The 27,100-nt window shown below is 47.1% G+C and overlaps 1 protein-coding gene across 2 annotated transcripts in view; it reads right to left on the reverse strand.

Moving 5' to 3' along the window:
- Positions 1–27,100, reverse strand: part of ITIH5 (inter-alpha-trypsin inhibitor heavy chain 5) — an 82,895-nt gene that overhangs the window by 2,878 nt on the left and 52,917 nt on the right. For both annotated transcript variants that reach the window (XM_081557214.1, XM_081557215.1), the window contains 6 exons: positions 16,403–16,571; positions 11,690–11,999; positions 10,287–10,852; positions 6,291–6,344; positions 4,204–4,320; positions 2,049–2,426 (listed from right to left, as the gene is read on the reverse strand). In XM_081557214.1, coding sequence (XP_081413340.1) covers positions 2,049–2,426; positions 4,204–4,320; positions 6,291–6,344; positions 10,287–10,852; positions 11,690–11,999; positions 16,403–16,571 — 1,594 coding nt within the window. The remainder of the gene's footprint in view (positions 1–2,048; positions 2,427–4,203; positions 4,321–6,290; positions 6,345–10,286; positions 10,853–11,689; positions 12,000–16,402; positions 16,572–27,100) is intronic.

The raw sequence follows: 27,100 nt of genomic DNA on the forward strand, positions 1-27,100 counted from the left end.
AGGGGATGTATGACGTCATTGTCAAGGTGGTGACTGTGATCCTGGGCTGGACCACCCCCAAGAGGCAACTGCACCAATGTCTGGAGGGGGTGTAGGGAGGAGAGACCTGAGGCTGTGTTCCTCGCAGCCTCCACTTCTGGAAGCCAACACAGGAAAGATGCCCCACCTGCAAACAGAGATTCCCCGGGGGGGCTTCCCTGGTGGTCCAGCAGCTAAGACTCCGTGCTCCCAATGCAGGGAGCCTGGGTTCCATCCCTGGTCAGGGAACTAGATCCCAAATGCTGCAATTAAGACCTGGTGCAGCTAAGTAAATATTTAAATAAACAAACAAACAAAACCAGGGGCTTCCCTGGTGGTTCAGTGGTAAAGAATCTGCCTGCCAATGCAGGAGACATTGGTTTAATCCCTGATCCAGGAAGATCCCACATACCTCGGACCAAGTAAGCCCGTGCTCCACAACTATTTGGCCTGTGCTCTAGAGCCCGGGAACCACAACTCCCACAGCCCACTCGCCCTACAGCCTGTGCTTGGCCACAAGGGAAACCGTTGCAACCAGAGGCACAGCAACTAGAGATTAGCCCCTGCTCACTGCAACTAGAGAAAAGCCCATGCAGCAACCAAGACCCAACGCAGCCAAAAATAAATATTTAAAAATTATAAAATAAAAACACAGATACCCAATCTCCAACTGAGGCAGGAGGATGAGATAGGAGTGAATAAATAGAGAAGCAGGGTCCAGTCTTCCCCGCCCTCCTCCCGCCCAGGGACCTCGTCCATGTGTGCACTTAGAGGGTGTGGGAAGCAGTGTCAGAATTCTCCAGGTCAAGCCAGGACATCACAAAGGCCGAGGGAACCGAGCTCTGCGTCCACGAAAGCAGCTCGAGCTTGGCAGGCAGGCTGCACTGAGACATCCAGCTCGAGTGCCAGGAAATCCTGCTTTCTAAACCTGGCCCTGGCAGCGGTTCCCTCCTTACTTGTGGGCAAAGGGCCCACATGAAATGGCACATGGAGGGAAGCCAGGCAGAGTGGGCCCACCGCGTGGTGGGCCATGGGCTGCCCTGTGTTTGCATGGTCTCCCTGAGAGTAAAGATCCAGGCCTAGAGAGAAGGATGCCCCACTTCTTTGTTCCCTTTCCCTGAAGGTGAGTGAAAATTAGTAAAGTTCATTCCTACTCTAGAAAGTAGTCATGAAGCAAGAAATACACTTTTCACACTAATTTGAAAAGATACATGCACCCCAAAGTTCTATTTACAACTGTAAATAGAACTATTTACTGCTGTAAATAGTACAGCAGTACTATTTACAACTGCCAAGATAGAGAAGCAACCTGTGTCCATCACCTGATGAATGGATAAAGAAGATGTGGTATATATACAATGGAATGCTACTCAGCCATGAAAAAGAATGAAATTTTGCCATTTGCAGCAACTCTGACCATGGAATTCTCCAGGCAAGACTACTAGAGTGGGTAGCCATTGCCTTCTCCTGGGGATCTTCCCGATCCAGGGACTGAACCCGGGTCTCCTGCATTGCAGGCAGATTCTTTACTGTCTGAGCCACCAGGCAAGGCACAAAAAAATTGTTAGAAAAAAAAGAGACAGAGAAAGAAATAGACTTTTCATAAGTTACATAAAGATCACATTCCTGGACTTCCCTAGTGGTCCAGTGGTTAAAAAATCCTCCTGCCAATGCAGGTGACACGGGTTTGATCCCTGGTCTGGGAAGATCCCACATGCCTCGGTACAACTAAGTCCACGCACCACAACTACTGAAGCCCACGTGCCTAGGGCCCATGCTCTGCAACGAGAGAAGTCATCACAATGAGAAGCCTGAGCAATGCTGCAACTGGAGAGTAGCCCCCACTTGCCACAACTAAAGAAAAGCCTACACATCCCGCAAAAAAAGACCCAGCACAGCCAAAATATAAATTTAAAAAAGAGACCATGTTTCTGTGGAATTTCTCAGCCAAGTAAAGGCATGGGCAGCATCAGGCTTGCCTTGGGAAACTGAACTCTGTGCTGTGACTGGCATGGGGGGCAGCCACCTACCTAACAGGCCGTGGCAGTTGCTGGAGAGGCCTTGGCCGTTGGCGATGTAGAAACCCAGATGGTTGCGCTGGTAAGGGGCGGGCTTTTTGTAGAGGTGGAGGAGGATGACGAAGGCCACGGTGCCCTGGATGCTGACGGTGACATTGGCGTTGGCGGACACGGACACCTCCAGCCCCCAGCTCCCTGCGACCGCGCTCTGGTTGCAGGGGAGGACCAGCCTGTCCCCACCATCCACGATGACTCTGCTGGGTGTGATCTCCAGGTAAGACCTCTCCGGCTTGTTGATGAGGATGGTGATGGTGCGGAAGTATGTGCGCTGTTTCTTGTGGCCATTTGGAGGAGCGGGGGCCCCAATCAACTCTCCGTTCACCGTCACACCTCAAAGGCGGAGGGGAAGAGAGCAGCAGTTAGATAAACTGCCCCCACCGTCACGTGAAGGTATCTCATTAGAATTTTCTTCTTCTCTTGTGTTTCTAGAACCAAGAACTTCTGTTCTCATGTAGGGACCACTCAGTGCCTAGCGAATGAATGAATACACGCATGAAGGTATAAGTGATTTTTGACCAATGTGCTGGGTAGAAGAAGCTGATGTAGGTTTGCGTGAAAATATACACACTACTATATATAAAACAGATAATCAACAAGGACCTATTGTAGAGCACAGGGAACTCTGCTCTATAATCTGTAATGGCCTATATGGGAAAAAGAAGCCCAAAGTAGGCTGGGCACTGAAGAATTGATGCTTTTGAATTGTGGTGCTGGAGAAGAATCTTGAGAGTTCCTTGGAGTGCAAGGAGATCCAACCAGTCAATAAGAAAGCAAATCAGCCCTGAATATTCATTGGAAGGACTGCTGCTAAAGCTGAAGCTCTGATACTTTGGCCACCTGATGGGAAGAGCTGACTCATTGGAAAAGGCCCTGATGCTGGGAAAGATTGAGGGCAGGAGAAGGAGACGACGGAGGATGGGATTGTTGGATGGCATCACTGACTCAATGAACATGAGTTTGAGCAAGCTCCGGGAGATAATGAAGGACAGGGAAGCCTGGCCTGCTGCAGTCCATGGGGTCGCAAGGAGTCAGACATGACTTAGCAACTGAACAGCAACATATGGGAAAAGCATCTAAAAAAAAAAAGAGTAGATATATTTATATGTAGAACTGATTCACTTTGCTGTACACTTGAAACTAAAACAGCATTGTAAATCAAATATACTCCAATAAAAATTTAAAAGTGAAAAAAAAGTTAAAAAATAGAAAATAAAAGGGGGTTGACATGTTTGTCTGCTTTTGTTCCAAAAACTCTCGTGTGGCCCTGACACAGTATTTCTGATTCACTAGTTTCCACTACTCCTGATTTGAAGACCCCAGGACACCATGAGCAGTGGGGTAAAATGCAAAGATTCAGTTCAGTTCAGTCTCTCAGTCATGTCCGACTCTTTGTGACTCCATGGACTGCAGCATGCCAGGCCTCCCTGTCCGTCACCAACTCCCAGAGTTACTCAAACTCATGTCCATAGAGCTGGTGATGCCATCCAACCATCTCATCCTCTGTCGTCCCCTTCTCCTCCTGCCCTCAATCTTTCCCAGCATCAGAGTCTTTTCAAATGTGTCAGTTCTTCCCATCCGGTGGCCAAAGTATTGGAGTTTCAGCTTCAGGATCAGTCCTTCCAATGAATATTCAGGACTGATCTCCTTTCGGATGGACTGGTTGGATCTCCTTGCTGTCCAAGGATTTCTCAAGAGTCTTCTCCAACACCACAGTTCAAAAGCACCAATTCTTCTGCACTCAGCTTTGTTTACAGTCCAACTCTCACATCCATACATGACTGCTGGAAAAATGATAGCTTTGACTAGATGGACCTTTGTTGGCAAAGTAATGTCTCTGCTTTTTAATATGCTGTCTAGGTTGGCCGTAGCTTTTCTTCCAAGGAGCAAGTGTCTTTTAATTTCATGGCTGCAGTCACCATCTGCAGTGATTTGGGAGCCCCCAAAAATAAAGTTTGTCACTGTTTCCACTGTTTCTCCGTCTATTTGCCATGAAGTGATGGGACCAGATGCCATGACACCATGAGGAATGGGGTAAAATGCAAAGATTAGGATTTATTTATTTCCAGTCCCCAAATGCAAGATCTCCTACTTTCCAGGCAGAACTCACCAGAGTCTGCGTGATCGGAGACCAGCCTCAGGATGTGCCCGGGTTCTCCATCGATGTTGAAACAGACGGTGAGGTTGCTCAAGGGGAAATCCACGACAAAATGAGGGTCTCCATCCGCTGCCAGGCCAGGGCAAGAACGGGAGAGAAAAAGAAAGAAGAGACATTTATTGGGCACCTTCCCTGTGTAAGCACTCTTTTCCTATTTTCTCTTGTGTTGTTGACTTAATCCTATCAACTGTAGGTCCTCCGTGTCAACACGAGGAAGAGGCCTGGGAGATGAAGAGATATGATGATTACACAGGTAGCTTGTGGAAAGCAAATATTTGAATGCAGGTCCCCTAAATTCAAATCCAATGCTCCTGTTATGACCCTGCAGTCAATTGAGACAACTGAGCTGCAGAAGTAAGCAGGGCCTCACCCTACACCCCCACGACTACTGAGCCCACATTCTTCAATTCCCTACGTGGCTGCTCCTAACCCCTTCTGTCGGCTTAGACCAGCCTAGTGAAGCAATGTGGATGAGAACTTCCTGTCCTGTGACTGGAGAGCCACGGCCCTAGAGACATTCACAGAGCCAGTTGGACACAGCCCTTGCGTGAGTAGCAATGACTGAGCCCAATTTAGAGCTGATGACAAGTGAAGGACACAGAGTGAGCAGGAGGTCAGTCAGCAATGACCATGGCAACTCCTCCTCTGGGTCCCACTGACTTTACTGCTCTCAAAATTCTGTCCGCAGATCAGACCACAAAGCTTGGCTGGCCCCTGCTCCTCACCTGTTCCCCTCATTTCCACCTCTGCCTCTCACTGTACAGACAAAATATTTCCCAAGAGTCTACATCAGTTCTCTTTTCCCACAAGATTGGAGGGTTTGTTTCTCTCTATACACCAAACACAACATGTTCCCGAATTCCCCTCTACTTCATGTGTACACGCATATGCATGTACAGGACTGACTTTTCTACATATGTATATATTCCACCATCTGTATATGGTGAGGGGTTGTGGACCAGGAGTTCGGTGTTTTCAAGCTATGAGCCAATTAAGGGTCTTGGTGGAACTGCTGAGAAACCCTTTCTGTCCCCAGCCTGACTCAGAGGGGCCTCTGGAAGAATCTGGTTGATCTCACTGTGAAGTGCCTCAAGCATCCAGTGAAGGACAATGTAAGGTACTGGTCTTTTGTAGATGAAAAAATGACAACCACTGAAGATAAAAGGCCATATTTTTGGCACTCTGTGGGTACGCATATAGCTACGTGACAGTTCTCTGGGAGTGTCTTGTGCTCACACCACATCATTTGTACTCAAATCTTCCAATTCCTTTACAAGGGAAGATGTTGCTTGCTCCAAAAAAAGAGAGGAGAGGTCTGGAAGTGATTACTCTGCTCAGTATCCAAGAGGAAAGTTTTCTTGCATTCCATAACGCGTGCGTGCTCAAAGGAATGAAACTCTACCCACTGGGGACAATGTGTTTCCTCTAGAGCTAATCTCTAGATTGTCCCTGGCTATGCGAACCTGCATGCCTAGTACATCAGCAGCAAGGCAACAAGAAAGGCTTACAAAGGCAGATGTGTACATTTGAAGAATAAAACCCAGCACGTGGGTCATTATTCCATCCAGATTTTTATTATAATCCCAAGAAGCTGGCCAAGGGAAATTTTATGGTATCGTGATCTGTGCTTCCCTTCTAGAGCCAAGGATTATGAAAATAATAAAATAATCATGTTTAAAAAGCATGCACCGTGGCAGACAACTGTAACACCAGAAGCTGGAAGCGAGTATACTTCAGATCTCTGAAAACAAATGTCTTTTCAACTCAATCATGATGAACGTGTAGCTCTGTCCAATCCATCCTTCTACCAGAGCTCCTCCTAGGGTCCTCAGGACTGTGTTATCTGTGGAGTTTATGTGATGGTGTAATGGCAATCAGGGTTTTGAGAATTGCCCCCATGCTGCAGACTTAAGCTAAATACATATAGGTCCTCACATCTTGTTCTATGAGCTGATCTAATTGGCTTCAGGGAATTCCTGGTCATCTTAGTCCTAAATATTTCAACTCTCAGTCATATATGAGAATATTCTTTCCTTTACCTGATGTTTTGGAGATTTTAATCCTTGGGTTGTATGGTTTCTTGACAGCAGGTCCTAGAGAGGAGAAAGAAGAGACCCACCATTGTTACTTATTAAAGAGGAGGCGGAAGTGAGAGGTATAGAGAGTTGAGATGAGTCAAATACAGCTTTCAGATATACCTGTGACCGTTTAAAAACATTTGTTTTACAGGAGGAGCTTGGCCTCCCAACACAAAGTGAAGGTGTAACATAAGGAGGGGTAACTATTTTATTCCTTTATAAATGAAATAATAGTCTTCTTGCCTGTGATTTCTGTGTATATGATCAGAAAAAATACAGAAAATATTCTATAGTCATGGGGGAGGGGGAAAGTAGAATTGTTTAATGGGGACAGAGTTTTAGATTTGCAAGATGAAAAAGTTCTGGAGATCTGTTTCACAATGATGTGAATATAGTTGACACTACTGAGCTGTACACTTAAAAATGGTTACAATGTAGAGGACAGACTGGTGGTTGCCAAGAGGGAGAGGGTTGGGGGAGGGACAGAGTGGGAAGTTGGGGTCAGCAGATGCAAGCTTTTACATATAAAATGGATAAACAACAAGGCCCTACCCTATAGCATAGAGAACCACATTCAATATCCTATGATAAACCATAACGGAAAAGACTAGAGAATGTATATATGTATAACTGAATCACTTTGCTGTTCAGCAGAAATCAACACTGCATGGTAAATCAACTATACTTCAATTTTAAAAAAAACAATGGAAAAACGGTTGATGGTAAATTTTATTTAACATGTTTTTTTTTTTGTAAAATAGCACTTTACAAAAACCAAAAGGATACAAAAATGTAAAAGAAAAAGATATCATGGCAATCCAGGTCTAGAGCCGTGAGTGTAAACACAATTCACAAAGCAGCAGGCAAAAATAAATATTAAAAAATAACTCATAAGTAAATTACTTTGTCAATAAAATAAAATTAATATCTCATTTCAAGCTGTCTGTATTAACAAGCTTATGCTCCTCTGATGCTTGTGCTTCACTGAATTTTGCACCCAGAAAATGAAGATCACAGTATCTGAATGTTTTTAAGTGTCCCCTTCTCTAACTGACCCCTCATCAGCAGGACATGGACAGAATCAGGTCAACCCCATGGGAGAAGTGACATCTCAGTCTGGATGCCTGCTTTGGGAGCCTTAAACTGTCACAGACACTCAAAAGATCTTAAAATTAAAAAATCATCGGAGCTTTAAACAAAAGGAGGAAATTGTTCTGAGTACTAACTGCTGCTTCAGGAAAATTTTATGTCTAACGAGCCTTTTGCTCAATCAGTTGGCTGTTCCCTCATTTGTGTTCTTGGCCCTCTAAGTCCTGTGTCATTTATGAGTTTGCTGTCTCCTGAAGCTATAGAAATTTGAGTTGCTAACATCAAATCAAGATGTTACTCAAAAAAGCCATTTTCCCTGGATGTGGCACAGATCTTGTAGCATGAAGTCACAGCACCATGCAACTTACTTATTCTTCATCCTTTTTCCCAGAATGAATATTGTCCTAGTTTTGCCAAGACAAGCTCCACTCTTTCTCAAAAAGCAATGTAGCATTTTTCACCTCTACATCAGGGTCTGCACTTTTTGATTAATTTCAAGTTCTGCACTCCTCATGGGAGAGGGTATCTAACATGTGTAGAACACTCATTATGTACTTAAGATGCTGCACATTAATCCTTGCAACAGCCCTTCAGTAAAGACATCACTATCTACATTTTACAGATGAGAGAACAGAAGCTCAGAGAGGTTCAGAAACCTGCCCCAGGCCACAGCTGGCTAGGAGGAGACATGAGCTGAAACCGACTGGATCCTAAGTTTGTGCTCTCTCCCCCGTGATTCTCTCCAGGTGATTCTCAGAGTTTAGGATATGAGGATCACATGAGGCCCGGGATTCATGTCAATTCCCTCACCTTAGGACATGTGAACCTGGCTGCTGCTGCTGCTGCTAAGTCGCTTCAGTCGTGTCCTACTCTGTGCGACCCCATAGACGGCAGACCACCAGGCTCTGCCATCCCTGGGATTCTCCAGGCAAGAATACTGGAGTGGGCTGCCATTGCCTTCTCCAGTGCATAAATGAGAAAAGTGAAAGTGAAGTCGCTCAGTTGTGTCTGACTCGTAGCGACCCCAAGGACTGCAGCCCACCAGGCTCCTCCGTCCATGGGATTTTCCAGGTAAGAGTACTGGAGTGGGGTGCCATTGCCTTCTCCAGTGAACCTGGCAGGAAGCTAATAAAAACATCACATATGAGCAAAGTGCTGTTTTCCACAAGCAGATATTACTGAGAATATAACCCTTTGCTTTGGTTGAATTACTTTTCCTGCCCTTTTCCCATTCTTTTTTTTTTTGGCTGCACATTGAGGCATGTGGGATCTTAGTTTCCTGACCAGGGACTGAACACAGATTCAATGCCGTTTGCATTGGAAAGCGGATTCTTAATCACTGGAGCACCAGGGAAGTCCCTCTTATTCTTGTTTATACTAATTTCCCCTGAAAAATAGCACTGGGACAGATAATAAAAAATTTCTGTTTCAACTCTGGATTCTCTTATATAGAAGAACTTAGTTTCTCCTATATAATTTAAATAATATCTATAATAAAATGAAATTTCATTAATTTTATTTCATTGTAAACAAAATCATTAAAATTTTAAAAATAAAATTTTAATAAAAGCATGAAAAGTAAAATTCATAAAATATACAATACAGGGGCTATGATAAACCTAGATAGCATATTAAAAAGCAGACATCACTTTGTTGAAAAAGGTCTGTGTAGTCAACGCTATGGTTTTTCCAGCAGTTGTGTATAGATATGAGAGTTGGATCATAAAGAAGCCTAAGTGCCAAAGAATTGATGCTTTCAAATTGTGGTGTTGGAGAAGACTCTTGAGAGTCCCCTGGACAGCAAAGAGATCAAACCAGTCAATCCTAAAGGAAATCAACCCTGAACATTCATTGGAAGGACTGATGCTGAAACTCCAATACTTTGGCCACCTGATAAGAAGAGCTGACTCATTGGAAAAGACCCTGATTCTGGGAAAGATTGAGGGCAGGAGGAGAAGGGGGTGGCAGAGGGTGAGACGGTTGGATGGCATCACCGACTCAATGGATATGAGTTTGAGCAAACTCTGGGAGATAGTGAAGGACAGGGAAGCCTGGCATGCTGCAGTCTATGGGCTCACAAAGAGTTGGACACATCTGAGTGACTGAACAACAAAATACAATATATAGTAAAATTTCATTTTATTTTACCTATAAAATTTTATCATATAAATTTTATTTTTATCTATATAAAATCAAGCATATGCATCAAATGACATAAGTGAAGTATTTAAAAATATAGAAAGGTGGGCTTCCCTGGTGGTCCAGTGGATAAAAAATAGACTTGAAATGCAGAGGAAACCAGTTTGAGCCCTGGTTGGGAAGGATCCCACATGCCATGGAGCAACTATGCTCAGGCGCCACATCTACTGAGCCCACATGCTGCAAGTACTGAAGCCTGTGTGCCCTAGATCCTGTGCTCCACAACAAGAGAAGCCACTACAAACAAGCCTGCACGCTGCAACTAGAGAGTAGTTCCCACTCTCCCCAACTACAGAAAACCCACGCGCAGCAATGAAGACCCACCACAGCCAAAAAAATAAAATAAATAAATCTTTAAAAAAATACATAGAAAGGCACTTAAAAATGAGTATTTGTTTACTTGTCTGTTCATTCCTGTGGCTTGTCGTAGGCACTCAGTACTGATGATTTATCAACAGACTGACTTTACCTTCTTGAACTTCTCTATAACGATCCATGGTTTATAACAACAACACAAACACAAACTAACCCACCGTTGGCTAGGAGTTGCAGGAATAGAACATTGCTTATATCAATTATGATCCAAGAAAATAAAAGAGATGACCTGGGCCTGAAATAGCAGCCAGAAAAGGCCATGTGGGTCCCCACACTGAACCCGTGTGCACTCACCTGGCTGCGGGTGTGTGCCCCGCAAGCTCTGCATCACCGTTTCGGGTCCAGTGGCCATGGATGTGCTAGACGTGCTGTAGGCGGCCTCTGGGGTCTCTGTCCGCGGTGCTGACTTCAGCGTCATGGATGTGAAAGGGGTGAGGAAGTGGTGGTTCACAGCCAGAGCCTGGGCCTCCTGCCTCAGCCGCTCCCTTTCCGGCTCCTCAATGCTCTGCACCCAGGCACTCAGCAGCTCCTTCAGGGTCAGGAAGCTCCAGAGACGTTCCAGATGGTTGGGCTCCTCCTGGCTGTGCCCCCTGGGCCTGGGGCTCTGTGGGACATCGTTCCTCACCTTCTGGGGCTCCACGGGCACGTCCTTCTTGAGCACCACAAACTTCTTACTGTTGCTGGCGGTGACCTCCACGTGCAGCCGGTCCATTGCCCTGTCCACCAGCTTCCCTGCGATGACGATCTCCGAGCCGTTGAAGTAGTTGGGGAACAGGGTCCTGGTGGCACGCTCCACCAAGCTGGGAGGATAATCCACACGGATGTCAGAGAGGAGCGGGGTCCTGATCTCATCATAGAACCTGGAGAGGAGGAATGGAGAGGGAGAATCAGGGCCTGCCTGGGTGGCAAGCAGGACAGGGCTTAGAGGAAACCACGGGCTGTTGGGGAGGCAGTGCTGATCTTAGTAGCAGCTAAGTCCAACAGTCCACCCAGAACATCTCAGACAGGAGGCTGTGCAGCAGAGGCTTGAGTATCACTGGTGATGGGGAACTCACTACCCCACAAGCTCCCTCATCTCTCATCCACTGCTCTGAGGAGGACCAGGGAGCTCCTGGCAGTAAATCACGATTTTCCTTCCTGCAAGTTCCACCCACTGGTTTCAGTTTTGCTTCTGGAGTAACACAGTGTGAACGAGGGTAATCCACCTTCAGTATTTAGATGCTGGAACACACTGACCTTAAGACGGTTATAGGCACTGCTGCATATTCCGTGAATATGCATACACCTTCTTACCTAGTCTAATCCATCTTAACAAGTCTTCACATAATATAATTTCAAGAATCCCTAACAGTCCTGCCAATACTTCACGTGGTTATTCTCATTAAATTCTATCATCTGGCCAGAATCCTCATTTCACAGGTGAGAAGACTGAGGTACAGAGGGTCTTAAGGCCTCAAGTCATAAGGCAGGGCCAGAATGTGAACCCAGATCAGCCTGATTTTAAGACACATAGAGACGCTGCCCGTCAACGGACTGACGGTCAGATTCCAGGTCCAGCCTCACGTCCAGGCCTCCTGCTAAGCCTGCCCTCCCCACCCCAAGGACACAGGCAGACTTGGGGTCCATCCTCATGTCCAGGCCTCCCGTTAAGCCTGTCCCTGCCCTCCCCTCGCCCTGAGGACAGGCAGACCACGGACCCGATGAGCTGGGCGCGGGCGTCGTGGTCCTCGTGGACACGCCGCGTGAGCCCGCAGTTCTCCAGGGACAGCTTCTCCAGCAGCTTGAAGTCCACGTCGGCCCCGATGCCCACGGTGAAGATGCAGACCCGGCCCCGGGCGGCCTCCCGGGTGTTGTTGAGGATCTTGAGGGTGTGGGTCTCCCCAACAGTGGGCTTCCCATCTGTCAGGAAGACCACGAGGGACACGCTGCGGTCCTCAATGTCGTTGTGGGCCACGTAGTCGTTGAGCAGCTGGATGCCTCTCTGCAGGGCCCCGTTGATGTCCGTGCCTGCGGGACACAGAACACGATGCTGGAGGCTTGCTGCCTCCCTCACCTGGACACATCTTCACACCCCTCCCTGCACCTGCAGGAGTGACAGGTGGGAGAAAAGCCCTCTGCACTCACTCCAGGTCACACAGGCAGCCTAGAGACTCCGCAGATGCTTACGAATGGCGCAGTTATATAACCTCATCCTAAAGGTGTCTGATGGGCGTCTCAGGTGGCTCAGTGGGTAAAGAATCTGTCTGCACACTGTTTACGATAGCTGGGACATGGAAGCAACCTAGATGTCCATTGGCAGACAAATGGATAAGAAAGCTGTGGTACATATACACAATGGAATATTACTCAGCTATTAAAAAGAATGCATTTGAATCAGTTCTAATGAGGTGGATGAAACTGGAGCTTATTATACAGAGTGAAGTAAGTCAGAAAGGAAAACACCAATATAGTATATTAACGCATATATATGGAATTTAGAAAGATGGTAATGATGACCCTATATGTGAGACAGCAAAAGAGACACAGATGTAAAGAACAGACTTTTGGGCTCTGTGGGAGAAGGTGAGGGTGGGATGATTTGAGAGAGTGGCATTGAAGCATGTATGTTACCATATGTGAAATAGATCGCCAGTCCAGGTTCGATGCATGAGACAGGGTGCTCGGGGCTGGTGCACTGGGATGACCCAGAGGGATGGGATGGGGAGGGAGGAGGGAAGGGGGTTCAGGATGGGGACACATGTACACCCATGGTGGATTCGTGTCGGTGTATGGCAAAAGCCACTACAATGTTGAAGAATAATTAGCCTCCAATTAAAAAAAAAAAAAAAAAGAATCTGCCTGCAATGCAGGAGAAATGGGTTCGATTCCTGGGTCAGGAAGATCCCCTAAAGGAGGAAATGGCAACCCACTCCAGTATTCTTGCCTGGAGAATCCTATGGACAGAGGAGCCTGGCGGGCTACAGTCCACGGGGTCACAAAGAGTAGGACAAAGACTGAGCGACTGAGCACACATGAGGGTCTCTGACGGTGCCTCAGCTTAGGTGTCTCCATTCCTTCAGCATGACCGATCTGCACCTCTTTCAGAGAATCGCTTTGGAAAGGGCAGGAGGGTGCTGGGTGCAGGGATTGGAGAAAGAACACACCCCAGAGGGAAGCAGGGAGCACTGAGTGTGGAGGTGGGAATGTGGAGACCTTTGCGGGGATGTCACGTGTGGCCTGGGGCTGGAGGACGAGGATTAGAGAACTCACTCATTTTTTTTTTAATTGCTGGCATCGCTTTTCCAGCTTCCTGCCTCTTCAGGGTCTCCCTTGCTCATAAGGACCCCACCAAGCGAAGGCTGTCCAGTTTACACCTCCCGCTGCCCCTGCTATTTCTAATTCAGACATGCTTGTCACTAGCAGCTCTGATCAAAGTCAGGGGACACTGTCTGCTGCGGGTGCCGGATAGGTATTTCATTTGGGGTAAGGCGAGATGGATCACGGGTGGAAGTTAAACCTACCAGCCAACACGAGGCTTCTAGATTCTAAGAATTTCGTTCAACTCTGCTGCCGCTGCTCTACCGTTGCCAAGAAAAGCCAAGAGTTCTGACAGCAGCCGTGAACACTTATTTCCTTTTTCTGACCCCAGTGGTTTTTTTTTTTTAGTGGCCTTATTGACGGACCAAATATTTCACTCATTTTAAGTACACAGTTAACAATTTTTAGTAAATGTATAAAGCTGTGTACCCGTCACCAGCAGCCTGCCACCTGACTGGCGTGCTTTTTAATCTCCCTGCAAAATCTACCATATTTGATTGAACCAGAAAATTTCCCCCGTTGCTTCACATCCTCCAGAATTTCTGGCTGAAACTATAGATGTCTGTGACTGCGCAAACACATCACTAACTCATTCAAAGATGCACACATGGTCCACATGTAAGGGAAACTTACAGCTGAGACAGCGTGCAGCACGTCTCTGGGTTCACCTGCTTGCCTCTCTGAATGCCTCACCTAGCTTCATGTTGCCTCTGAAGGTGTGGACACGGACCAGAAGGCAGATGTTTATTTCCTCTTTGATCTAGAACTTAAGCAATGATGCCAAATCTCTCACTGCACTTTAAAGCCAAGGACAGTCACAGGCAAAGGATGTGCTTAGCTTTTCTCACACCAGGCACAGCAGGGCTTGGCATCGAACCTCTGTTAAGTTGAGGCATCTCCTGCACACTTAACAACAGAGGTGGGGAGTGGGGGCTGGGACTTCCCTGGTGGTCCAGTGGCTAAGACTCCAGGCTGCCAAGGCAGGAGGCCCACTTTAATCTCTGGTCAGGGAACTAGATCCCACATGCCAACACTAAGAGTTGGCATACCACAACTAAACAATGCCTCGTGATGCAAGTAAGACCTGGTGTAGCCAAATAAAAACAAAAAATGAAAAAGCAACAGGAGAGTTCCCATGGAGCCGCCCCAATCATTCCACTGAGAGCTCCCCCAGGGATATTAAAGGACCACAGTGCACCAGCAAGAGGGACTGTTTGGATAAAAATGGCCACATGTGTGTGCTTAGTCGCTCAGTTGTGTCTGATTTTGCAAAACCTGCCGGACTGTCCATGGGGAATCTCCAGGCAAGAATGCTGGAGTGGGTTGCCATGCCCTCCTCGGGGGGATCTTCCCAACCCAGGGACCGAACCCAGGTCTCCCACATTGCAGGCAGATCCTTTACCAGCTGAGCTACCAGGGAAGCCCCCAAATGGCCATATCTGACAGCTAGAGAAGACTTCCTGTGTGCAGCCACTGTTCTAAGTACTTTAAATATTTTACCTCATCCTAAAAAAAATCCATCATATCCTCATTTTACAGACGAAGAAAAGGAGGTAGAGAGAGGTTAAATGCCTTATAGCTAGTGGAGCTGGATTCAAATCCAGACAGTCTGGCTTCAGAATGTCTGGCTTCTCCTCCTGATGAGGAGAGGAGATTAATTTTTTGTTCATCTGCAGAGGCTGGGTCAATGAAGTGCTAAGACAAAAAACAAAGGAAACCAGTATGGTTTCTAAGGTTTAGATTCCAGAACATAACACACATTAACTGTTTTCTAAAGCTTTATCTCGCTCCCCCTGCCCCCCACACACATAGCATTCTAATAGTAAGCAGCATCTTTAAAATAAACTCATTTAATGCATATTCTTTAAGTAAACACTGTATGTCAGGAACTATGCCAGGTTGTTGTTGCTCAGTCACTAAGTTGTGTTCAGCTCTTTGCAATCCCATGACTGCAGCACGCCAGGCTTCCCTGTCCTTCACTATCTTCTGGAGTTTGCTCAAACTCATGTCCATTGAGTCAGTGATGCCATCTACCATAAGATCCTGCTGTCCCCTTCTCTACCCACCTTCACTCTTTCCCAGCATCAGGGTCTTTTCCAGTGAGTCAGCTCCAGGAACTACAGGCTAAACAAAGATGAAGGGAAGTCTCTTTCCTCAGAGACTTCCCAACTTCCTTCCAAGGATCATCACTAAACTTTCATCTCTCGCATCAACCAGTAAAACAATTCCTAGATCACACTTGTGGAAACTGGTAGGAAATGCCATTGTATCCATAAATCAAAATTCCATTTACACAAGATCAAGTTCCAAACAAAGTTCATTTGGGAAACCAGAGCTTTGCCTTGGACGGAAAATAACCAACATATGAGTGATGAGAAACTCAGACAGAAGAGGATGGACAGAACTGGGTGTTTTCTGTTTCCAGATCTCCAAAGCAGAATCACCTGAATCCACCAGGAGACAGTGTCTCTACAGGGCCTTTGGAAGGATGGTAACGGTCTAGTAAACACGCCAATACTGAGCTTCCACCAGGCGCCCACTGTCCTCAGGACGAGTTGACAGCGGGAGTCAGATCTGGGTTCAGCGTTGAAGGCACTGACAGCCAGCACAGTTGGTAACACACTGTCCTGAGTCTCAAATCATCTTAGAGCTCTTTCTGGCCTTTCCCCTCACCTGTGTCCTTACCTAGGCACCACCCTCCAGGCGAGGGTGCAAAGACTCCATCACCTCTCCACCAAGAACATCTCCCAGGCCACCTGTAGTCCAGGAGGACTAGCAGCTCAGGAGGGCAGCTCCATCTGCTGCCTCTTAAGGTTCTCTCATTCAAAGACACAAAACACTGAATCATCCATTTGGCTTTCATTCCTGGCCCTGAAAATTGATTTACAAAAAGAGCTGCATTGTTTGGGATTCGTGAGATAAACCAGGAAAGGCTCCAAAACCTATCAGGTATTTCCCCCGTAACTTACTTGACCATCTTAGTTTGGTACCCAGAAAAGGAGAAACAAGCTCTGGGGAAAGTGCTCGCCTGTTATCTCCTTTCCTGAAATCAGCATCAACTTTCAAATCCCTGTATCGCATCTCAGCAAACAGGCAAAGCAGGACGTACTTACCTCCACTCGGCGACATGTGGTGGATGTAGACTTTGCCATCTCTGATGCTGTTGGGTGTAACTGACACCAAATGGTCCTTCCACACTTTGATCCGGTTGGAAAACCCAACAATATTGAAATGGTCCTGGGGTCGCAGGTCATGCAGAATCGTGAAAAGGGCATCTTTGGTCTAGGCAAACACAAAAGCAAGGCCAGTCATGTCCCATTGCATGAGTTTACACATCCCCTGGCTTGGAAACTTCATGCTGGGACCAATCCCAGGGTTATAATGAAGTGCCTGCTCTGTAAAGGGACTTGGATAAATGTCAAGGAACTTTATCACCTAGCCGGGAAAAAAAAAATGGCTCAGTGGGAAAGAATTTGCCAGAAATGCAGGAGACTTGACTTTGATCCCTGGATCGGGAAGATCACCTGGAGGACGAAATGGCAACCCACTCCAGTATTCTTGCCTGGAGAATCCCATGGACAGAGGAGCCTGGTGGGCTACAGTCCATGGGATCACAAAGAGTCGGACAAGACTGAGCAACTGAACAACAACATGTTACAACTTTATATAAGACATGAATGTTTTCCACATACGAAATGCTCTGTCTGCTCCGATCCACATACATCAAGCCTCAAGTCTCTGGAACTTCACGACTGCTGTTCTCAAGACCTGGAGTGTTCTTCCCCGCTGCCTTATGCCCCTGTTTCATCTGACAAGTCCTTAGTCATTCTTCAAAACCCATCTACTGTGCTATATTCTGTATTTGAAACATTTTCTAGCTCCTCTAAAGAGAGCAGACCCTCTCTCCTCTAGGCTAGCACTGTCCTCAATGTACTGATAGAGTAAAGTGCATCACCCGTCATGACTACAGTCTGCTCTGTCTCTTTACCTTCCTCCAGTGAAGGCAGGTTCTGTCTATTTGTGTGTGTGTGTGTGTGTGGCTGTGCTGGGTCTTCGTTGTGGCACTTGGGCTTTCTCTAGTTGAGGAGCAAGGACCTGGTTGCCCTGAAGCACGTGGGATCCCAGTTCTCTGAGCAGGGATTGAACATGTGCCCCTGCATTGGCAGGCGGACTCTCATCCCCTGGACCACCAGGGACGTCCCTCTATTTTCTTATCACCCAGAGCAGAGGACTGCTGACACAAACTAGAGAGAAGTTCAGAGGATGAAAGAACACAAGGACGATTCGTGAATTACAGAGGAAGGGTACGAATCAAAACGACCACTGGGTTTTAAGAGAGAATGAAACACGGTGGGCTGGAGTGACGTGAGAAGGCGTCACAGAGGGCAGAGCGGATCTGAGGACGAGGCCCGAAGGACCTGGGTAACTTGAAATACGAGGGAGGACATCCTGGAAAGAAGCCAAGAAGGTCAGAGAGATGGTCAGGGGAAGCAAAGGGGTACCACAGGTGAGTTCTGGAGATGCTGAGTGGATGACAGGTGTGCCAGTAAGTCAGATGTGACATGTGGAAAGAGGAAAGAAACCACGTGAAATGGAAAACAGGGAAGCTCTGGGAGGTTCTCCAACAACAGACCCAATATTGTGAGCAGGCACTGCCTTCTCTAAACAGCACTGTTGTTGGACACGAGGTATGAGGCAGCGGATGGTCAATTACATAATAGCCAGAGCAACGGCCTCTGCCAGCTTTGACGGGGGTGAAGAGCACTCCACTGGAAGAGCGGAAGAGCTGGGGTTCACCTTGGATTTGTCAGTCACTTACTACATTCCGACAGACAAAGAAATACTGAATGATATCACTTATGAGTGAAGTCTAAAAGCAGAACAAAATCAAACTCACAGAAAAAGAGATCAGACTTGTGGCTACAGAGGCACCAGGTGGGGGCTCAGGGAACTGAATGAAGGTGGTCAAAAGGCACAAACTTCCAGTTATGAGAGAAAGAAGTCCTGGGGAGGTAATGTGCAACGTGATGACTATAGTAAACACTGTTGTACATTATACATGAAAGTTGTCAAAAGAATAAATCCTAAGAGTTCTCATCACAAGGGAAAAATTTTTTTCTTTCCGTTTACTCACGAGATCAATGTTCACTAAGCTTATTGTGATAATCATTTCACAATGTGATGACTCATCATAATGGTAAGTCAAACCATTAGGGGGACTTCCCTGGTGGTCCAGCGGCTAAGACTCTGAGCTCCCAATGCAGGAGGCCGGGGTTCAACTCCCGGTCGGGGAATTAGATCCCACATGTTGCAACTAAAGATCTCATGTGCTGAAACGAAGATCAAAGGTCCCATGGGCCACAACTAAGACCCAGCGCAGCCAAAAACGTGGGATGAGTTGAGAGAATAGCACTGAAACATACAGGTTACCACACGTAACACCGATCGCCAGAGGGGATTTGCTGTATCCAGCACAGGGAACCCAAAGCCCGTCCCCTGGGACAATTGAGAGGGGTGGGGTGGGATGGGGTGGGATGGGGTGGGTTCAAGAGGGAGGGGACATGCCTCTGGCTGATCCATGTGGATGTATGGCAGAAACCATCACAATATTGCAATCGCCCTCCGATTAAAAATAAAATAAAATTTAAATAGATATTTAAAAAACATTACACTGCACACCTTAAACTTGATGCTGCTGCTGCTGCTAAGTCGCTTCAGTCGTGTCCGACTCTGTGCGGCCCCATAGACGGCAGGCAGCCCACCAGGCTCCGCCGTCCCTGGGATTCTCCAGGCAAGAACACTGGAGTGGGTGGCCATTGCCTTCTCCAGTGCATGAAAGGGAAAAGTGAAAGTGAAGTCGCTCAGTCGTGTCCGACTCTTAGCGACCCCATGGACTGCAGCCTACCAGGCTCCTCCGTCCATGGAGTTTTCCAGGCAAGAGCACTGGAGTGGGGTGCCATTGCCTTCTCTGACACCTTAAACTTACACAGTGCTATATAACAACTGTACCTCAATACAACTCGGGGGAAGTCAAGTGACCAAAAAAAAAACCCAGCCCCATTCTCTGAGATCCTCTTTCACATGACACACAGACACCTTTTCTGGCACTCATGACATGGCAGTGTCGTTATTTCTTCCAGCCCTTCCTCACTTCCGGGCCCCTGCCTCTGCCATTCCCTGTGATGGATGCTCTGTCCTACAGTTGGCGCGCCCGCTGCCCCTCCTTATCCTTCAGTTCTGGGTTCACTCGCTCCTCCGTCCTTTCAAGCCGGCACCCCGGCCCCTGCCTTCCCAGCATCGATAGAGAGAATGTGATTACATATTTGTGCATTTACTGGACGGTCCAACTCAGCCCCACGTCTCCGAGCGCAGGAGCTTTTTCTGTTCCATCACTCTCGGGTCATACCCAGCTGAGCCTGCCCGCATGGCAGATTCTTGATATACGCTTTCAGAAAAGAGTGAGTGCTGGGAAAACGGTCCATCTGCAACACCAGACTCCTCAAAACAGCTGTCCCCTTGTTTCCTCCCTGCTCTTCCAACACAACAGTTGGCACATTGTGGGCTGTCAGTAAATAGCTGCCGAATGAGTAATTGAGAGAAAAAGAGGGGGATAGAGAGAGAGAGAGGGAGAATTCTACTGAGTGAATACAAAGGAAGGAAGAGAGATACAGACCCATCCTTGAGAAGCTAAGACACAGAACATTGAGAAGGGTGATGTGCAGGAAACACGGCTGAATGATGGATAGCATTAAAGCAAGAATGAATAGATCAGATTGCGACAATAAACAGATGTGGGTGGAGGGCCCTGAGAGCGCTGCGAATTCCACGAAGCTGGCCCCACCTTGACCCCTCACCCTTCCACCGGCTCAGAGCCAACACGACCCCAGCATGAGCAAAGACGGGCTCAGCATCGCTCTCCATCCGAGAGGCTGGACCTCTGGGAAGCCTGAAGGTCCACAGCTGGGCAGTGACAGACAGGACCAGCAAGCCGAAGCAGTTCCTGGGACAATACAGTAGGGGGCCCGCTGCTAAGGCAGCCACTTGGACACGTTCCTGCTGTTGGGGCTCAGAGCTTGCAGGGCCCCCCAGGGTGCAGGCTGGGGCCTGGGGAATCTCCTCAGAAGGCTGCTGTTTGTTTAGCAGCTGGCATCCTTAGGGATCCTTAAATAGCGAGCTCAAGCCCTCGAGAGGGGCTGGCCTGGCTTCTTGGCTGCTGTTTTCCCCCATTGTAATGGATTCTCTGTTTTAGGAGCAGTCCTTCAAGTCTCTCCACCCTCCTCCCCTGAGCTCAGCAATGAAGGGCTTCTGATGACCTTGTAAGGCCACAGCTCTGACTTGTCCTCAGGAGCACTGGGGCAGGCAGACTCGCAGGCTCCCAGGAGTTCCACTGCCAGTTGCCTCGGGACCTTTGCGCTGGTCTCCAAGTCCTTATTCCAAGAGGCGGGGACAGACGCTGCCTGGAGCCACCACCACCCATTAACCCTTCCCGAGCTCCGACCAGCGCGTGGTCTGGGGAGCTCTGTGTTCTGCAGAAGGCTGAACAGGCAGGAGGAAGGTGAATGCCCAGATAGAAGAGGGAATGTGAGGTGGCTTCAGCTGGTGTTTCTGCACCCTGCGTTTATATGCTGAAGACAGACAGAAACCTGGGCAGGCTCTTCCCAAGAGTACACCCTAGAGGCCAAGGTAAGCACATTCTAGAATGATCAGAGGAAGCCCAGAAAGAGAATGGACAGTGCAAGCTGGTTCAAAGGCCTGAGCTACCTTGGAGGCACTGACTGGTCATATCCATTCCTTGGCGATCCCAAAGGGCACTCTGCAAACACCAGCCTCTACATGTCACCAGAAGGGCTCCTTATGATGTTTCAAGTTGTGTCTGGACTGAAGGAAGATACTAAAGGTACACAAATACAACGGAGAGAGGAAAAGGAAATACTTCTCATTACTCAGATAGTAAAGAAGCACCCTGGCCTGCAGGAAGCATTCAGACAAGATTCCCTTTAATCCGAGCCTCGTAGAAACAAAAAGAACAGGGATGACTGGCTCCTTGAAACAGGTCCATAGTGAGGACTCCTTCTGCTCGTAGGTACTTCCCTTGGGTTGAAAGGAGGGGGGAAAAGTATTTCCTCTGAAAACAATGTCTTAGAAGTTAATTCCAGCTCTGCCTCTGGTTTATTATTAAGTAAGCCTTTCATCTCTGTCCACTTAAATTCTTTCAGGAGCAAGGAGAATGTAAATAAATAAAGAGAAGCTCTCGGTTTCAGATTCTCTGTTCATCCAACTTGGCTGGCGATGGTGCCTCTTGGTCTAGTGGGTCTTCAGGAAAAGGAACTGTGCAACCTTCCCGGCGGGGAAGGGGCAGGGCTGGGCCCCAGGAGGTGCAGCCCTTTTTACACGCTTACTGTCTCCTGGTTAGGGCTGCTCCCGGGGCAGGGAGTTTATGGGAACTGTTCTGTCTGGCGGGCTTAGAGCCCTATTTTAAGCCAGCCTAGAGACAAGAGATGGCCCTTCCTCCCCTTCCCTACAAAGCTGAGCCCAAGCAGCTGCAGGCTCTTGGCTCAGCCCTCGAGGGGGTGAGTGTTCCAACTACACACGTTTTGAATCACTCACTCTGAGACGTTCCCCAAGAAGAGAAGACCCTTAGGGTGACCCATCGGTGGAGCCCACGGCAAACCCAGCTGCCCGCCTACTCCATCGGGGTACCCGCTGACTCTCTTCAAACCTTTCTGTGTCCCCACTGAACTACTCGCACCAGGAACCAAGTCTGACACAAAAGGCTTTTGTACCCCAGCCCCTGGGTGGTTATGAGCGCATGACATCATAGAGGAAGTCCGAGGTCAAGGGTCTCAGACGCTAGACATGCCAAGCTTTCAGCGGCCCTGCTGTGCTCCGAAGCAGTCCTCTTGCTCGCCCCATTCTATAATGTTAGCTGAGAAGCTGACATTTTCCCTTTCCACACATTCCTTCTGGATGAACCCAAGAGAAAATCCTCTGTGAGTCTTCTCATCAAAAACAAAAGAAAGCTAAGAACTTCTAAAAGTCCGGCTCGAGCCACGACAGAGAATTGTGCTCAACAGAGAAGTACCCTAGAACGCCCTACGTTTCTGAGACGTAATACTGGGAAGTGGAATACACCCATTGGCAACTGGACACAAGTGGGCCTTCTCCCTTCGCAGGTGGGTGGAGATAAGGGACCGGGGTGGGGACCAGAAAGAGGTGTGTGACTGTCCTCCTGTGCGGTGCAGTCCCTCTTGCGGCCAGCAGGGGGAGCGCTCCATTCCCAGGACTGGCAATGCTGCTGCTAAGTCGCTTCAGTCGTGTCCGACTCTGTGCGACCCCATAGACGGCAGCCCACCGGGCTCCCCCGTCCCTGGAATTCTCCAGGCAAGAATACTGGAGTGGGTTGCCATTTCCTTCTCCAGTGCATGAAAGTGAAAAGTGAAAGTGAAGTCGCTCAGTCGTGTCGGACTCCTAGCGACCCCACAGACTGCAGCCTACTAGGCTCCTCCGCCCATGGGATTTTCCAGGCAAGAGTACTGGAGTGGGTTGCCTGGCAATGGGGTCCCGCTATTGGAAGGACAGGCAAGAAAAGTCTGGGATCCCATCAACATTTGCAAGGTTAGGTCCTCCGTGCAAAGGCAAAAAAAGAGCCTGGGATCCCATCAACGTTTGCAAGGTTAGGTCCTCTGTGCAAAGGCAAAAAAAGAGTCTGGGATCCCATCAACGTTTGCAAGGTTAGGTCCTCTGTGCAATATCAAACTACCTGTCTAAGCCGGCACTGAGAGGGATGGAGATGTCCAGCATCTTGGCCTCTCTCTGCGCCTTCCACAGACATCCACCCACGTCACCCTGGAGTCACCGTCAAGACTAAAATCAGAGCAGCCATGCTGAGCCAGCCTGTTGCTGCAGGGCCGTGGGCACCGATGATGCTTCAGTGGGAGTATTCCAAGACCATGGCATTTTAAGGTCACAAACATGGATTCCATAAAAGGCAGCACAACCGTACTTGGACATGCTACAGGCCTTTCAGTGGTTCGAAGTTTTCTGAAATCATATCCAGACTGACCCACCAAGTGATTTTTTTTTTAATCCCATCTTTACCAGCAAGGCAATAAATTGAGTGAGAAAGACCATTTCTCCATAATGTATTTGTGTCTATATCATTGTTATGTCTTCCAGAAAAATCTAGCAACAGATTGGCTTCAGAGAAGAACCTCAAACATTAAAAAATATCACTCTACTGATGACAAAGTAAGCATAGTTCAAGAGGTTATACAGACTCATAAAGGAAAACATTGATTGCACAAAGCCTGGTGCCCTACTGTCGCCTGTGTCATACATGACTCCCCAAATGAAACACCTTATATAATTTATATTAAAAATAAAAAATTAAAACTGTAATATAAGAAACATAAAACATCAAAAGGTGTCTATGTCCAATACAAGGAACTGGTTGAAAGAAACAAAAACTATTTTTCTACTGGCCAAAGTGTTCTTTTTAGAGAAAGAGCAGAAATTCAGAAGCTTTCTTTATATCATTGGAAAATTGGGGCTAGAAGTCATCAGATCTTCCAATATTTTAAAACAGTTTGCGTGCACCTTATGGCAGAAAGCAAAGAAGAACTAAAGAGCTCTTGATGAAAGTCAAAGAGGAGAGTGAAAAAGTTGACTTAAAACTCAACATTCAAAAAACTAAGATCATGGCATCGCATCCCATCACTTCGTGGCAAATAGATGGGGAAACAATGGAAACAGTGAGAGACTTTATTTTTTGAGGCTCCAAAATCACTGTAGGTTGTGATTGCAGCCATGAAATTAAAAGACACTTGCTCCTTGGAAAAAAAGCTATGACCAACCTAGACAGCATAGCCCAACCTAGACAGCATATTAAAAAGCAGAGACATTACTTTGCTGACAAAGGTTCATCTAGTCAAAGCTATGGTTTTTCCAGCAGTCAAGTATGGATGTGAGAGTTGGACTATAAAGAAAGCTGAGTGCTGAAGAATTGATACTTTGAACTGTGGTGTTGGAGAAGACTCTTGAGAGTCCCTTGGACTGCAAGGAGATCAAACCAGTTAATCCTAAAGGAAATCAGTCCTGAATATTCATTGAAAGGACTGATGCTGAAGCTGAAACTCCAATACTTTGGCCATCTGATGCAAAGAATTGACTCCTTAGAAAAGACCCTAATGCTGGGAAAGATTGAAGGTGGGAGGAGAAGGGGACGACAGAAGATGAGATGGTTGGATGGCATCGCTGACTCGATGAACATGAGTTTTAGCAAGCTCCAGGAGTTGGTGATGGAAAGGGAAGCCTGGTGTGCTGCAGTCCATGGGGTTACAGTCGGACACGACTGAGCAACTGAACTGAACTGTGCATGTGTGTGTGTTAAGTTGCTTCAGTTGTGTCCAACTCTGTGATCCCATGGACGGTAGCCCACCAGGCTCCTCTGTCCATGGGATTCTTCAAGCAAGAATACTGAAGTGGGTTGCCATGCCCTTCTCCGGGGGATCTTCCTGACCCAGGGATCAAACCTGTGTCTCTTACATCTTCTGCATTTGCAGGAGGGTTCTTTACCACTAGTGCCACCTGGTAAGCCCTAAAACAGTTTAGTAAATACTAAACATTAACTTGAAATTTCACCTAGAAGGAAATGGAAAATAATAGTATTTCTTAGGTCTCTACACTGTTCACACTATCACAAAGAGCATTATTTTTGAAATTAAGCAAAATCATAGGGCTCCTGTATTTTAAAATACACTATTATAAGCTATTATAATTTTATTTATTGTTTGAATTCTAATTTCAAATGCTCCTTCAATGCAGTACTGTGCTAGATTGTAACTCTAGTTCTGATTACCCAATCTGTGCAAAAATATTATTAAATGAGTGCTTCTTCATAGTGAAAGACAAGCAGTGTTCTAGTACAAATTCAGATCTAGATGTCAGTATTGGGACTTCCCTGGCAGTCCAGTGGTTAAGACTCTGCACTTCCACTGCCGGGGGCTCAGGTTCTATCCCTGGCTGGGGAACTAGGATCCCACATGCTGCATGGAGAGTCCAAAATAAATAAATGAAATACTGTTGATTTCAGTGGCACACACAAAAAAATGCCAGTATTACTTTAGGACTGGTTCCAAAAGAGAATAATATCTAACTAAATCCTGGCTAAATAAATAAGTCTGAATATATTTAGACATTAGAGTATCTATTGCAATATAAACAACTATATTTTATTAGTCTTTGTGTTTGGATTAATGTTCTAACTTGAGAAGCAAAGTCTCTCTCATATGAAGGCTCTGGTTATTGTTACCATCTATCACCAAATGTTTTGACTTTGCTCTGACAAATGTACCAAGCATTTACCTAATAATGACCTTGTACATGTTTGTAAAAAGTTCTTTGCCAACAATATTTCTTTGATTCTTTATCATGTATTAAGGACATCTATCTCTCTTGCTTGATGTAGAAATAACTCAAGACTCAAAAGAGATGATTTTTTTCACTTCGCTTCACATGGAAGGTTTGTAGTTATCAGGATCTGCTCACAAGGCTGACCCCAAATCTCTTATTCTGGCAAAGAACTTAGTCTCACCACCTCTATCCAGGTGGTCGTAGGCTACAGGTAGTCATCCCCAGGTATGGCTTCCTGCTCAAACAGTAAGTAGATAAGAGGATGCTGATCAAGACAAGGTCACCTAAGTTTACAGATTCTTGCAGTTGGCGTGCTTTATCCACGTGCTCACATGCTACTGACTAACAGGACTGAGTTCTGGCCCCCAGTACCTGCTCCAGGTTCTGAAATCTACATTGCCTAACTGCAGGTCTGGATTCTGCAGCCCTGCCCATTTCGGTCTACGTATTTTTGGGGTATCTGACTCTCTGACTGCCTCTTGCCCCATTCAACTTTCCCTTACATGTGAGTTCTCGTGACTCCTGTGTCCCTGGCAGAGGTCCACCTAGGCCACTCATGGCAAACCCGCAGGGACGTGCTTTGATGAACATAAAGGACGTGACAGAAAGATGTGGGGAGGCTGTGAAAAAGTCACAGTCAGAGTGAAATAGTGGAACGGTCATGGAAGAAGCACACACAGCACCTCAGCATGGAAGGATCGCACATACAAGAAAATAGTCAGAGGGGCTTCCTTGGCGGTCCGGTGGTTAGGGATCCGCGCTTCCACTGCAGGAGACACAGGTTCGATCCCTGGTCAGGGAACTAAGATCCCGCAAGCTGAGGGGTGGCCAGAAAAAGAATGTTCTCGCTCTCCCTTCTTGCCTCATCCATTGAATTAATTTCTGAAAGACTCACTCAACTATCCCCTCCCCTAGGAAGCCCTGATTGCCCCTGCTCCACCCTGAAAAATCTGATCAGTACCCCTGTTACTCTGTGACTGGATCCTACATTCACTTCTATCACAGGGAGCACCTTGCCTACAGTTTTCTCCATGACTTCTCTTTTTCTCTGGACCTCTTGGGAAAAAAAGTTCTGTCTTGTTTATCTTTGTATCCCCCATGCCTTGTACCTCTCCCACAGTACACAATCAACGTGACGTTCAATTTTGGAGAATTGAAGTCTGGACTCAAAGCCAAGATGCCAGCCTGGGGGAGCATGGGGTCCTAAGCAAGAGAGTGAGGTGGCTGTGACGTCAGGCCCGGGCAGCTCTTAGGAATGGCACCCCCTCTGCAGCTTCCCAGCAGCCACCAAGCAGATGCAATCTGACAATAACAACACTCGCAGGCACTCGGATAGCCGCTTCCACATTTCTCATCTCATTCAATCCTCTTTGACCGACAGAGGTTATCTCATTTTGACT

Source organism: Giraffa tippelskirchi, chromosome 13 (genome assembly GCF_054371585.1).
Source record: "Giraffa tippelskirchi isolate mGirTip1 chromosome 13, T2T-mGirTip1v1.2.pri, whole genome shotgun sequence".
Classification (NCBI taxonomy): Eukaryota; Metazoa; Chordata; class Mammalia; order Artiodactyla; family Giraffidae; genus Giraffa; species Giraffa tippelskirchi.